This window comes from Macadamia integrifolia, chromosome 11 (assembly GCF_013358625.1).
Source record: "Macadamia integrifolia cultivar HAES 741 chromosome 11, SCU_Mint_v3, whole genome shotgun sequence".
In the NCBI taxonomy this organism is placed as follows: Eukaryota; Viridiplantae; Streptophyta; class Magnoliopsida; order Proteales; family Proteaceae; genus Macadamia; species Macadamia integrifolia.
Genome location: NC_056567.1, coordinates 27,577,805 through 27,592,999, shown reverse-complemented (window position 1 = coordinate 27,592,999; position 15,195 = coordinate 27,577,805). Strand labels below are relative to the sequence as shown.

The 15,195-nt window shown below is 37.9% G+C and overlaps 3 protein-coding genes across 3 annotated transcripts; 2 read left to right on the top strand and 1 right to left on the bottom strand.

The window, feature by feature from the left end:
- Window positions 1-433: 433 nt before the first annotated feature.
- Window positions 434-3,546, top strand: LOC122093555. The gene is made up of 3 exons (XM_042663910.1): window positions 434-918; window positions 1,003-1,120; window positions 3,099-3,546. The coding sequence occupies exons 2-3, from the start codon at window positions 1,045-1,047 to the stop codon at window positions 3,398-3,400; spliced, it is 378 nt and encodes a 125-aa protein (XP_042519844.1). The 5' UTR covers window positions 434-918; window positions 1,003-1,044; the 3' UTR covers window positions 3,401-3,546.
- Window positions 3,547-7,106: 3,560 nt separating this feature from the next.
- Window positions 7,107-12,834, top strand: LOC122094080 (BTB/POZ domain-containing protein At5g47800-like; the record flags this gene model as incomplete). The annotated part of the gene is given in 6 exon segments (XM_042664735.1): window positions 7,107-8,293; window positions 9,209-9,395; window positions 9,494-9,563; window positions 9,945-10,343; window positions 10,448-11,185; window positions 12,305-12,834. Coding segments are annotated over 5 exon segments (1,835 nt in total), but the record flags the coding sequence as incomplete, so codon positions are not given.
- A 325-nt stretch (window positions 12,835-13,159) lies between these two features.
- On the bottom strand, window positions 13,160-14,984 carry LOC122094081 (probable E3 ubiquitin-protein ligase XERICO). Its single transcript, XM_042664736.1, has 2 exons — window positions 14,733-14,984; window positions 13,160-13,962 (listed from the first exon to the last, which is right to left on the bottom strand). Exon 2 carries the CDS (start codon window positions 13,903-13,905, stop codon window positions 13,456-13,458), a length of 450 nt encoding a protein of 149 aa, XP_042520670.1. The 5' UTR covers window positions 13,906-13,962; window positions 14,733-14,984; the 3' UTR covers window positions 13,160-13,455.
- Between the last annotated feature and the right edge of the window lie 211 nt (window positions 14,985-15,195).

The following is a 15,195-nucleotide window of genomic DNA, read 5'->3' as shown; positions in this document are numbered from 1 at the left end:
AAAAAACATAGAAAAAAAAAAAAACTTCAGCCGAACCTGGTGGAAAAACAGAGAGAGAGAGAGAGAACCTTAGCACGGCAAAACTCGCCGACGACTGTCCTGTTTATCTTGGCTGGAACTCATCTGAACCTTTGGTAGAGGAGAGAAGGAGAATGAAATGGTAAAAAAGTAAAGAGGGGTATTTTGGGATAATGAAAATGGGTAACTTACCAGTGTTTTACTCATAAGGGCAAAAACGTCATTTCAAAGCATTTTGTAACACTGACTGACGGCAGGGGGTCCGAGTCCAATTTGGTGAAAGAGAGGGGGTGTCCCTATAATATTGGCATTCTCCAGGGGGTGGCGTTGTAAATTACCCTTTTTTAAATGGACCGATTCAGAGTCAGGCGGAAAATGTCCGATTCTGACCCAGATTCCGGTGATTAAAGCATTAACTACAGAGCATAAAATGGCAACGAACGAGCTCCATTTTCGGGGACAATGGATGAGTTTTTTCCATTATTTTCAAAAGCTGCAACAGAAAGTGTTCAGCTTTGGAAGAAGAAACAAACGAGTGGTGCAGAGTTGGAATTGCTAGCGAAACCAACTGCGAACATGAGACCGCAAATGGAGCAGAGATGTCGGAGAGGTCGTTTCAGTTGGGTTTGGAAACCAAAATTCAAGGAAACCCGGAAGACGGAGAGTTTATTAAGGATGAGGAGAGGAGTATCTCCAATTTTGATTCTGATTTTTTGTCTTCTGAAGCATCTTTCTTTGCTTGGGCTTTCATTGGGAAAGGAGAAAAAGTCTCCGATTATGAAGAAAGATTTGGGGAAGTTTTCGATTGAGTAAGAGATCAGAGCCCGAAGAGTAGAAGAGAGAGAGAGAGAGAGATCGCTTCGCAGATTAGGACTTACGTCTTAGACTATATCTCTTCAGGTAATTCTAAACTGAAATGATGAATGAAATTCTCTTCTTTGTTTATTATTATCATTGTTTATCTTTACTATTACTTTGATAGAGGCAACCAAAAGGATAAGGATAAGGAATCGGGAGTGATCATCGATGGAGACGAACATTGTTGTTGGGGATTCACTTCCATTCAAAATTGAAAAGGATCATGAATCGTCATCTCATTCAGGTTGTTTCATTTTCAAGCAATCTTCAACTTCATAATCATTTCATTTAATTCTCCCATACTCATGTTTAATTTTGCTTCGTGTCTAACAAAATATATCCGCACAAGAGAAATTGCTAACCTCACAATTTATGAAAGACACAGTTCAATTTCAATCACAGTCAGGAGAAATAAATAAATAAATAAATAAATAAAAACCCAAATCTAATAATAAAGAATGAAATCAAATCTTGGGGGATTAAATATGATAATGACTTATCTTGAAAATTCACGATGGAAAGAGTGAGATTTTAGTCCTTATTGATCATGCTGGATGCTAGTGTGCTCTTTATGGATGGTTGATTGTTAGACCAATTTTCAACTGTCATCATCTTATTGATAGCATTTCAAATACGTTATCATTGCATCAAATTTTCTGCTAATAAATATGTAACTGTGAATAGCTAAATCTTTGTGGGACCTTAACATGATCTTGTTCTATTTTCCTCTCCATTTAATTGTTCAGATGTTCAGAATAGCAGAAGAGAATATGTAAGGGGTGTGTGTGTTGGGGGGGGGGGGGGGGGTGGAGGATATCTTCATAAGTTATACTTATACCTGTTTGGTTGGCTGAGAGAAGCAGATGGAAAATTTGGTAAAAAGTAACTTTCTTGCGTTGGTATGTATAGACAGACTCTAGATGGATAACATAGGAGATATCATTTCCTTATCACTACTTTCTCCATGACATATAGCAAACACCAAAATATTTATGAGATTGGCGAATGGGGGATTAAATTAGATGCTGTTAGATGAGCCCTTTTAACATTGGGAACTGTATGAAAATAGATGAGAGATATAAGTTCTCTGACCTTATTGTAGATGCAGGTTCTCACCTTAATCTGTATCAAAATACAGCAGATGTCAAATATAAAATAAATCTTCTTCACCATGTTATGGCCTTGTTATATGTATTAAAGATTGTGTACCTCACATCAACCCAACCCTCCTTAAAAACTAGGTTGATCAAGTTGGATTACGATTGAACTGTGAGAGATGAGATTGGGTCAATGGTGCTTGGGCTCAAATTCATAGGGTTTGTGAGCAAGTTGGGAAATTTCAGTTGGTGGACACTCGTAACCAAATTGCAGCATCATTTGGATGATACTTAATGGACATTGAATCTTGAAAAGTACAGTAGTCTGAGAAAATCAGATATAAGTGATTCTTATGGTTAAAATTTGATGGAACATCCTCAAAGAATAAGAGAAGGGATAGAGGATGGGGAATAATTAGGGATCAAAGGATAGGGAAAGATATCCCCATGAATTTTGAGTCCTGTAGGCCATAAAATTTTGGCCTTAGTTATAATTCCCTTGTCATGTATGTGACCATTTATTTACTATGATCAAACATTATTGTCTAACGGTAATCAAATGTCCAAACATGTACTGAAATGATGAGGTCTCTTACGATGAATTCATTTGGTACTATGAATTTAAGTATTTTCTTCTAGATTACTTACCAGAATAAAGAAAGTTTCATTATGGACAAGTCTGTGAAAGACATGAATTAGTTGCAAAAATACTAAACCATGTCAAGTGGTTACCATTTACCACATACACAGATGATTAAAGGACAGTCAATAATTGATTGGAAATAGTGAGTTGTAATTTGTCTATGTTGATAGATGTGCATTTTTAAAATACATTTTTGCAGCTAGTAATAATAATTATACACAGAAATACCATTGGAAATTATTAGCTAGAAGGTAAATGAAATATTAGTGGCAAAATAAAATATGAACTTTTTCCTTTGGAATATTACTAGATTTCAGAGCCTATTTCATTGAAAAATGTTGTCATAAGGAGGCAGTAAATAGGTCTCACATATTGTAAAACCTAGATGGGTTCTACATCATTCTACATCATACGTCGCTCTGAACTTGGGATATAGCAGAAGATTTTGAAATACTTCAGTTAACAGCATTTTAACTTTACAGAACTGAAGACAGAAGAGAAGCGCAAGGTACCCAAGATACTGGTTTCAAAGATTAATCTAGATGAGATCAAGAAGGCTTCTCCATTGGTCACCATGACACCTACGAGGCGAGGGAGACTGCAGAAACAATCAAGTGTAAAGTTAAACTGCTTGTGTTCGCCTACCACACATGTCGGATCCTTTAGGTGCCGACATCACAGAAATTCCAGTCTTAGTCGCTCTGGCGTTTCTGTTGGCTCCAACCTTTCCGAGTTAGCTGCAAAGTCGGCTGCCTCAATCGGCAACTCTCTACAAGCTCAATAGGGCCTAGCTATTGTTGGAATGGATTTAACCTTTCTTCTCTTTTAGTTCCATGTATGTCAAGGATGATGGAATTTGATTATTTGCCATTGTAATTGTACTAATATGTGTAAAGGGTTTGATAAGTTTTATCTTGTTTCCATTCTTTTGATCTTATGTAACAACACAATGACATGGGGCAACTCCATTTAGGAATGTATGGTAATTATTAATTCCCGTAATCATTCTCAAAATTGTTTTGAGAACAATGATAAGGGGTGTTTCATGACAAATTGAGAAAAACCACCTTAGAAACTGGTCATACCTCATTACTCTTGGGTCACCAAGTTGAGTTACACTTCAATACCCCTTTAACCACTACAATACTCCAATCCGATGGAGTTAACCTGGCCAATTTGATGAGTCTTGCAACATTATCCTCCACATGACCTCTAGAGGCTTTACCACAAAGGGAGTACCAAGCACATGAGGCAGTGAAGATTGAAGAAGTTAACAGATAAGTAGTTACCTTCCCAACCTTGGAATGAGTCCTACTTTGATTTTGGTTAGGATCATTCACTCCCTAAAGTCACGATGGATAGATCAATCATTCATTAATTTTTTTAAGCGTGTGGTTTAGGGCATGCCCGGCACGATTTGATATTTCCATTGACTATATTCTGTAATAGGAGTTGTGAGGTTTTCCAGCAAAAGGATGTCTCCACATGTATCAATACTGTACTATACTGTTCCTTGATTATCCAGTGCATCAATATCTGTCAATGATTTTCTTCTTCCATCTTGTGCTTACAGTATCCCTTGCTAGATCTCCAGATCCCCAAATGATGCACCTTAAATAAGAGGCTGGCAATCATCCGATCAGTATCATCTTGTTCATCACTTCATGGTTCTTGAAACAGTGAAGGTCCATACAAGTATCAAATCAGGACAAAGGGGCATCTTCTGCAATCCGGATTAAACCATGAATGGACAAGAGCTCGTGGACATCTCATAAGCCTCTTTATCTGCACTCATATAGGAGAAGACTAGAAGCACACACACACACACACACTGTCTGGAAGTGGTTTCTCAATATCTGTTACTCATAAGAGAAGGCTAGAAGCGCACACAGAGAGAGAGAGAGAGAGAGAGAGAGAGAGAGAGATTCTTGTCCGGCTGTGGTCTCTTAAACAACCTAAGCTGTGAGTGACAGATAGATTCGGATCTGGATGGCATGAAGGTCAAAATGCATATTAGTTCCATGAAGGCAAAGAGGGAAACGATGGGGCCAAGAGGTTACATCATGATGACATGGGGCACAGGAGAAGGGTCAGTAGAGGGAAGACAGTTGGTGGACAAGAAGATAGAGAGAAGCCATGGGGGCCCTCAAGGAAGAAGAATATACCCTGAGGTTAGTGGGGAGAAGAATGATGACCATGAACACACAAGATCTTTCAAGTCTCCCCTCTTTCCTTATTTTCTCAAGTTTCAGAGAAAACCCACTTGCATGCTTTTTTCAATTTCAATCATAGAGTCACCAAATGCAAATTGCAAAGAGGAAGAGCAGAGGAGACAAGGAGAGAAGGCTTCTGTTCAAGCAGAGCCTGTGATAGTGACTTCATAATGAATGATGATGCATTAATATGTTGACTAAATCAACAAAACCAACCCAACCCCTTTACCTTATTCTCATCAACTCATCCCCTTTCCTTCCCTCCTCTGGACTCACTTTTCTTCGGATCCTGGTGTATACTATATAGTAGAACACAAACCAATCACCTCTCTCTCTCTCTCTCTCTCTCTCTCTCTCTCTCTCGCTCTCCCTCTCTGAAAGACTGATTGATTTTCGTGTTATTTACTTGGATGTTTGACTGTGTTCTGATCTGGGTTTTGAATTCCTGAGTTCAGAGAAGAAAGTGTTATATGAAGTGAGGAGTTTTTTAAAGGAAGGAGTTGCAGGTTTCTCTATCAAAACTATGGTTGGTAATTCTTTTTATCTTTCCCTGCTTTATTTTCATTTTTTCCACACCATAGATTGAATTACCCAACAAGTGGTGAGGGAGTTCACTGTTGTTGGGAATTTGGCTTTGCTTGATTGATTGACAGGAACCCATTTGATTTGTTCTTAATTGTTTGATATTTTACGTTCCCTCCAAACAAATAAAGAAGAAGATGAAGAAGAAGGTGGTAGATTGAATCAAGTAGGTTCATATTAAATTATATATTATTGAAGAATCGATAAAGATCTAAATGCCATAAAACAATAAAGTAATGTCATTTATCTCTTTCATGTGTTTTCTTGTGAAATTACGTAAGCAAATGCAGCGTTTAATAAACAATCCAAGAATGGTAGATATTGATTTTGCAGTCCATGCCTCCTCCTCCTTCTTGATGGAGGGTTTGGACTTTGGAGTTTGGAGTGAAAGACACCAACTTTAATAAAGGTCCTGTATTATTATGACCCATTATGAAACACAAATTTTGTTTAGGGAGAGGGTTAATTATTTATCAGAGCAACCTGGGTATGATCATGGTTTTCAAAAACTGTTTTACTATCGGCTCACTGTTCATCGCAGAGGATTTTTTTTGTGTATATTGGCTGATCTGTATTGATATCAATACCTGTCAGATCATGTATCAATGGAATGATTCTAATTAGATGTAAATTTAGTTTAAAAATAACAACAAATATAAGATGCACCCACGTATATATTGGCATATCTTAGACCTCTTGCACTGTGAACTATATTTATATTGGGAAAAGTCTCTCTAAGCAAGTGGCGTAGTTAGAAAGCCCATGCCTCCCTACATACTTTTTTTGGGAAAATATTGTCTTAGAGTGTGGCTTATGCCATCAGTCTCTCATGTCTATTTCTCTCGTCCCCTTAATAGGGGGGAAGAGAGAGAGATAGACACATGATTGTGTTAGCGTAGGTCACTCATCCAAACAAAATACCTTTCCCCTAGTTTTTTCATATTTTGTCCTTTTTTGATGTTGGGAAATTATTTATGAGCAAGTGGTTCAACTTATGTCAATCACCGTATTTCTAAGAAAAAGTACATGCTATCTCACAATCTCTCTCTTCATTAAGTATATTGTTTCACTAATAGCAATTAGCTTAACGTTTAATATGTCAATATAAATGGGTAGCACGTAAATCCCTTTTGTTATTATATATATATATATATATATATATGGCGTGAGAACCTTATTAATTTATATTTCACGGGTTCAATGGGTGGACCGTGGAACCAGCTGGTGTCAATTATCAATCCTTGCCAACTTATTTCTCATATATTTGTATATATCTTTACCATGTTTATATTTATCTCAATCATTTTATTCCTTATCAGTGTAGCAACATTATCTCTCTTGTATTCTCTTGCCTTTCTTATCGCTTAATCCATGGATCTCTTGATGTAATTGTATATTTAAGTATGCTCACATACAGTGAATAATATATCTTCAATTCCATTTAAAGCTCTAATTTTACAAGGTGTAGGATTCCAATATGAATAGATATCTCCATATCTTTGTCTTTCAATCCCTAGCTTTTTACGGAGCATTTCTTTATCATTTCATATATTTAGAAGCTTATGATAAGGTTATAATTGTTGTTGTTATTCTTCATATACATAGAAGCTTCTCAAAAAAAAATATATATATATATATATATTTCTTTATTGCTTTATCTTCTTTAATTGTTTATAGATGTCGGCATTAAAAATAGATTTTGGCCACTCCCCAAAACGGATCCTCAAACCATGACCCCTTTTGAATATGAGAGAGGATTATCTGAACATGCGGCATAGAGGGGCACAAAATGAAGCAAGAGAAAACAGTATCTACATAACGAGAGGGCATTAGTCTCTTACTGGGCCAACCAGAAACCAAACCATCAGCCTAGAGAAATATTTTTCCTATATGTGAAAAGGTTGGCACGCTGATAAGGTGCCCAACATCCCCTCTCCTCTCACTTTGGAAAGGCACCCTTGCCCTCCTATATACCACTAGCTTATCGAAAACTGACAGTATGCCCAACCCTCTCGCTTTCTTTTTTTGGTTAAAATCCTCTCCCTTTCCCTATGTACATAAAAGGTGTGCTTGATCGGTTTGATCCAGTTTTGGTCTATTATTGGGCCAATCGAAATCAAACCATTAAAGAAGTTTTCAATTTTGATTCAGTTTGATATATTTTCTTGTCATTTTTTTATTGGTTTCTTATCTTGTAACTGTAGATCCGCTCTCAGTTTTTAATCCGGTCGATCTGGTTTCAATTGGTGTATTCAATCGGTTTTTCTACCGGTTCCATTAGACCTCAGGTCCCCAACACTATACCAAACCAATAAGAATTCGGTTTGGTATGAACAGGATTTGATCGGTCTGACCGGTTTGGGCTGAACTTTGACACCCATACCAGATCATTTGATCTGCATATGCCAAGAATCCAGATATTATTAATTATTAGGGTTTTGCAGGAAACCCTTCCTGTGGGGCAGTACAGGAAGCAAAATTTTCTTTTTATGGGAGAACATGAATCTGATTGTTTCTTTCTTTATTGGGTTTAATCATATCAAAATATAAAATATTTTTAACGAAAAAGTGTACCTTTTTCAATTCTGTAATCCAAAATTGCCACATGGTGTTTCATTGTGGGAAGTTCCAATGACACATGGTGAGTAAGATTTGCTTGATAATATATAAAATTGAGAGGAGGAGGAACGATACTACTAAGAGCTCATCTTTCCTTTCCACCTTCCCATCTCCACTTCCCTCTTTCCCTTCTGTTTGGTTTCAGAATTCTGCTTTCCCATCTTGTTGTTCATACCTAAAACCACTTTCTGTTATCCTTTCTCCATAGGGTCAGGTCCTGTAAGGATGAGAGCTTGAGCTTGTGGGTTCCTTCTTCATTTGAGGTATGGAAACTTCCATCCAATTCTCATTTATTTTATCAATGGACTGAGTACTGCATCTCCCAATTCCTAGATAATCTAAGTAAAACAGTTAAACCCATTTTCCCTTTTCCTTTCTTTTCCCTCTTTAGTATCTTTGATCCTCTTCTTCTTCCTCTTTCCTGGGAATATTCCTAATCTTAGGAATCTTTAAAGAGAAACAGCTTAGTTATTTTTGCTCTGTTCATTGAAGAATTTGAGCAGATTTTTTTTTTTTTTGGGGGGGGGGGTGGTTTGCTTCCCCTAGTTTGTAGCTGTCTGCATGTGAATTAGGTATGAATTTTCTCATGAAAATCTTTAACAGTTTCTTTTTATGAATAGACAACTCCCCTCTCAAATCTATTTACTGGAGTGAATCTAATAATCACACATTGATTTTGTGAAAGGTAAATCAAAATGAAGTTTTGATATCTACTTTGATCAAATAAAAGTTGAAATTACTGGTTGTGTGACTATAAACTTGGTGAAGTTGTCTGCAATGGCTAATATGTTCAAGATACCAGCCTACTTCATTGTTAAATTCCTTGTGTTGGGCCACTAAACCATTTCCTAGGCCTGAAAAAAGGACAAAAGATGAAAGTCTTTATCTTGGTCAGTAAAGAAAGAAAGTCCATCCAAGAAAAAGGTAAAGAAGGAACACAGTAAGAGTAAAAGACCATTTCTTCTTTGTTCAATAACAAAAAGTGTTTGGGAAAAGAAAAAAAAAAATAAAAGGAAAATTCCATGAGCTTCCTTAAGAATATCTCAAACATAGAGGAATTTTGTGATTTACATGTGATTTCTCTTTGGTTGGGACTGGTACTTTATTATTTTCTTTTTCCACCATTTATTTTCCCTGGAGGTTTTTCTCAGTAGTAGCTTTATTACTTTATTCCACAGCAAGGGATGAAAAATCAAAAATCTTCAGGGGAGATTTTTGAAGTTCAAGGAGCATGAATTGCTTTTGATATGAAAAAACATATAAGGATATGTCATCACATTTATTAGGGCAAAAAACAAGCAGAAAAATGAAGTTCATGAAGATTGGGAACAAGCCAGATACCTTCTACACAGAAGAGGCTAAAAGGTATCAGGGATCTAAACCTGATTAGATATATTATTGAACTTCATATAGTCCTTGTATTGAAAACTGTGGTGGTGAGGGATTTTGTTTCAATTGTCCAGGTCTGTAGCTTCAGATGTACCCAGTGACCTCCTCATACAAATCAACAACACTACTTATCATCTTCACAAGGTAATTTCAACTTAAATACCATATTTAATGAGGATTGAAAGTATTGTTATCATTTTCGCTGCATAGAAATTGTCACCCTCATGTCCTTTATGCGACTTACGTAGGAGGTTCGCACATATAATTTTCTGGTCTTAACTATTTGATCTCTGCCATTCTTATGGATTTATCAATCCAGGAGCAACAACAAAAGGCCATCAAAAGTTCACATTTCTATACCATCAAATTGCTTCTGTCTGGTGATTGTTTGTTTACACCCAAAAAAAGAAAAGACCCGCACCAGGGGGGGGGGGAACTAGGGCTGATTAATTGACATAAATTCATATGTATTCTTTTCATATATAACCACTTATATCTATCTTAATCTGCTATCCTTAACTGTAGTTTCCACTTCTTCCAAAGTGTGGGCTCTTACAACGACTTTGTTCTAATGCTGGCAATCCTAGCAAAGTTCCACTAGAGCTTCATGATGTTCCTGGAGAAGAAGAGGCTTTTGAGCTTTGTGCTAAATTTTGCTATGGAATTACGATTAACCTCAGTGCTCTTAACTTTGTGCCTGCATTCAGTGCTGCAAAATTCCTTGGGATGACTGAATCAGTTGATAAAGGAAATTTTGTCCTGAAACTTGAAATCTTCTTCAAGTCGTGCATCCTTGAAGGTTGGAAGGACTCTATTGTCACTCTACAGACCACAGAAAATCTGTTGGAGTGGGCTCAAAATCTTGGACTCATCAGACAGTGCATAGACTCAATTGTTGAGAAAATTCTTACTCACCCATCAGAGGTCAGTTAGAAACTGATTTGTTCATTAATAGAAGGCAAAGATTGAACAATCTTTTGCCTTCAAGACTGATTTATCTTTTCTTAGTTAATAATGTTTGTTTGTAGGTTACATGGTCCTACACTTACACAAGACCAGGATACAAGGGAAAACACCACCGCTCTGTCCCAAAGGACTGGTGGACAGAGGACATATCCAACCTTGACATTGACCTTTTTCGAACCATAATTGCTGCCACCAGATCAACAAAGATAGTCTCACCACAGCTTATTGGTGAAGCTTTGCATGTCTATGCATGTCGATGGCTACCAGAGACATCACAGAGCAGTCACCCAGAGACTTCAGCATCTCAAACTGAATCGGCAGTGGAGAAGCATAGGCGGGTACTCGAGGCTATTGTGAGCATGATTCCAATTGAATTAGGTTCAGTATCAATTGGGTTCTTGTTGAGACTTCTTAGCAGGGGAAAGATTCTAGGGGTGTCTCCTTCAACGAAGGCTGAGCTTGTAAGGAGATCTGGCCGGCAGTTGATGGAAGCAATGGTTAAGGACCTGCTCTTTCCTTCACACTCATCTTCTGATCGGCATTCCTATGATATTGACTTGGTATTGGCAGTATTAGAAAGTTTTTTAGCGCAATGGCGAAGAAAAACCTCTTCAGAAGATGGTGAGTCTCTAAAGGAGATTAGGAAGGTGGCACAACTTATCGATTCTTACCTCCAGTTCATCTCAAGAAAAGATGTCAGCGTGCCAGCATTGAAGATGATCACTCTTGCAGAATCCTTACCGGAAATCGCCCGGCCAAAGCACGATGAGTTGTACAAGGCAATTAACATTTATCTCAAGGTAAACTATTTTCTTTGGACCATATATATTTTAGAAAACCTTTTCGTCCATCCTTTCTACTCCACACCTTTGATGTGGTCTGAGACCAGGAATTCCAAACTATTTAGGTGTCAGCCACTATATGAACTGAGCATCGCCTAATAATTCAACAATCCCTTCAAGCCCAAAAATTCCTGTGTCCCATTAGTAAATATTGTTTCTCTAACCTTGCAGGCTTTAGTTATTAATCAGAATCAGATTTTAGCTCAAATATTTAGACCAAACAAGGCATTGGCAATTTGAATGAATGATCATGTACAGGTTATAGGTTGACATTTTAACCACACAAAACATCTGCTGTCCAATTCTTGGAAACAGCCTCTCTTGCAAAGCAGGGGGTAAGGCTGTTTACATTTGTCCCTCACAGACCTTGCAGTAGTGGGAGCCTTGTGCAATGGGATGCTTCTTTTTTTTTTTTTCATCTGCGGTCCAAATGAACATCTGGTCTCACAGGGTCAGCGATGAGCACACAGTGATCCACCCCATTTTTGGGTTTGCAAGTTAATAAATACCCTAGCCTCAAGCCTCTCTGCCTGGCTCATTTTTCTGATTTTGTTGCTTTTGATCCTTGCTCAGCTTGGGATATGGATTCTTTATATCATGTATTCTATATACAAGAAGTTTTTGGGAATCCATGTCTGGAGGGCTCTTGAAAAGCAAGAAAAGTAAGTATAGCATTAGGTATTAGGGTTTTTGGTTTTACCCAAATCTCACTATATACCACGGGATTAATGGGCTTTGAAAATTCAGTGTTTAAATATTCCCAGTACTGCAACTGAGCTTTGGTGGTTAGCTGAGACAATGGCCGGAAAACTGTGTCAGGTGACCTGAGCACAAACCATGAACCACAGACCCAAGTGAAATACATCGAGCAAAGCTTGGTTCATTGACAGTACTAGGTTTTTCCATGACAGTAAACCATAGCTTCAGTGACATTTTGTTTGGTCAATTGAATGGTTCCTACACAAAAAAAAGAAAAAAAAAATATGTTTTTTGTTGTTACCTAATGACCTCACTACCTGCTAGTATGAATTGTCCTCCAGTATGTCTAACCACATGAATGGCCTTCATGGGCACTAGGAGCACCCGGATCTGAGCAAGGCGGAGAAAAAGCGTCTTTGCCGGATTCTAGACTGCCGGAAACTGTCACCGGAAGTATGTGCACATGCAATAAGGAATGAGCGGCTGCCGCTGAGAACTGTAGTGCAAGTCCTGTTCTATGAACAAGAAAGAGGAGGCAGACCAACTCCTCATAAACAACCACGAGCAGAGAAGGCCCGTGGAGGAGAGCATCCACAATTGGTTGCTCAAGGTGTCGATCATGGCAAGTCAAAATTGGGGCTGAAGGAACAGTTTGGTGGGGCTGAGAGTGTTGCAAGTGCCACAAATCCAAGAATTGTAGAAAGTGTTCGTCGAAGAAGGATGAAATCAGATGGAAGGCAGCAGTTGGATTCAGAAAGGAAGGTGGAGATAGGGAAGCCAAGGAATGCCACAAGTCCAAGCATTGTGGAAACAGTTCATCGTACAATGAAATCAGATGGAAGGAAACAGTTTGATTCAGAAATTAAAGTGGAGATGGGGAAGTTTAGGGAGACTAGAGAGGAAGGGATATCAAGAAGCTTATCGGAGCCCAAGAAGACCAGAAGAGGGATGAGTGAATTAGCCGGCCATAAAAGAGGTGGAGGTTTATAGGCTACAGAGCTTTCTATATGTCTCTTCTACATTTTTCAATGCAAGTAAATAAATATTCTTATAGATTCATTCTGAACTGGAATCCAATTTGTCTTAAGCCTAGATTAGCAAAAACAAAGAAAACCCAAATGCAGAGAAGATTGAAACATTTCTATCTTCATTTCTGTAATGGATTGCATAGTTTTGAATTGTAATTAAATATAATGAATAAGACCATCTCCATTAAAAAACACACAGCTCATATGGTTCAATTTTTGCTTTATATATGGACTATTTTGAGAGACAAAAGAGTGACTGAAGATCAAATACAGAAACAAGTACAGACCCACTCACAAATAGAAACTGTCTCTGTACATTATTAACATCTGTGGCAAAAAAGACTCGTCTTCATCATCATGGGCAAAACACGCGAACAAGAAAGGCGTAAAAATTCGCAGGGCAACCACACAGACGAACAGCTACCACTGGGACTGTACAGCACTGCTATGTAACACAGATCCAAGACGAACCCGGGTGGCTTCACAATTCTCAAGGCGCATTCACCATATGTAGGAAGCTTCTTCTTCAGGCATCAATGGTGTTCTACATAGTGGACATGTGATGTTCCAGTAATCAAGCCACCTCTCCAAACAAATCTTATGGAACAAGTGGCCACAACACAACTGGTTTACCTCCGAGTCCCTTTCAAACCGATTCAGACATACCGGACACTCTTGTTCAGACTGATTGCAATTGCAGAGAGAGCCATATTTGACTGCCGGAGTCCGGTACCGGAATTCCTCAATGAAAGTATTTGGGGTTAGTCGAAATTCAAATGGCTCTGATGCGGTTTCGACTGAATCTAATGATGTGGATGCTGATAATCGGATACCAACTATGTGAAGGATAGAGCGGACTATGCCTTTGACGATTGAGATAGACAGAGCTGTGTTTACCAGAAGTATGCAGAGAACTCCTTCGGATGGAGCTGGGAGGCTTGAGAGACCCATTTTGAATCTTTAGCTCTTACCGCCCAAAGGGTTTTTCTTGTTTATCCTTCCACACAACTGCAAGAAAAGGAAGCAAACAATGAGGGAATATTCAGAATTTTGGATCAGAAAAGTCATGGGATAAGGATTTGATCAGTTAGGCTCAGTATAAACTACAGAATCTGCCAAGTTTCAATAAGTAAAGAAGTACCAATGGAACCATCGATCAATTACTGAAGAAAAACACCCAGATCAAATTCCTTGAAGCCGAACAAAATTAAAATCTGATTAAGAAATTGTAGACCACAAAAACAATCTTTCTATTGTGTACAAGAATTTCTCCTCCTCTTACATTACCAGAAAACCGAATCAGTTCTTAACCTAGTGAGGATTTGTAGAGCTACAACAAGAATAATGGTTTCAGGCGGAAAACCCAAGCATCCAAGAAAACAAGTTATCTTCAACAGTGACCAAAACAAATCCTAAACAGCAAAAGAAAATGAGATTTTTCAAACCATAAGCAGAGAAAAAAAGAATAATCATAACCGGTCTTCGTCTTTGATACTAAGATGTACCATTTCTAGGTGAAGAATCCAAAAGTAAGGAAGAAAGGAAGATTAGACCCTTCATGATTGCAGTGAAAATATTTTTTTTATCAACTGACAACATCTAAATTAGATAAAAATCAGATTGAAATTGTGAATCTGTGAAAAAACATATCTGGTACAACAAAATTCATGAGGGGAGAAAGAAAGGAAACAAAAACGAAATCTTCTTACACAAACAACCCAAAAAAAAAGTTTCAAATTACAGAGATTTGATAGACAAATAGTAGCAGAGAGACTTACATTTTTGGGCGAGTTTTGATTGTCTTTGAGAGTCTGAGAGAGGAAGCAGAAAACCCAGATAGATGAGTAGGAGATTAGTTATATTTTCTTGTTTGTGAATCAAAATTGTTGTTTTTGTGGATGATGACGATGAAGATGATGTTCAGGTCTATATAGGAAGCTAAGGAAACAAGGACAAGGTTAGGAGTAGAAGAGAGGATTGAGGAAGATTCATCAGATCACCAGATGCGGAGTGGACAGTTAATGAAAAGCTCACCTTCCACTCTCCTTAAATACAATATAGCCTCAAGTTAAAGTTTAACTATGGTTAAATTCTCACCCTCCTCAACAACCCCAAAAGAAAAAAAAATTCTCATTCTCTCTCCTCTTTGAGTCTAATAATATGTTATTTATGTCGATCCGGCTCCTATCTTTGGTGCCCATGCCCAAAGTCGTATGTAGTTACTTGGACGAGTGTCACGTG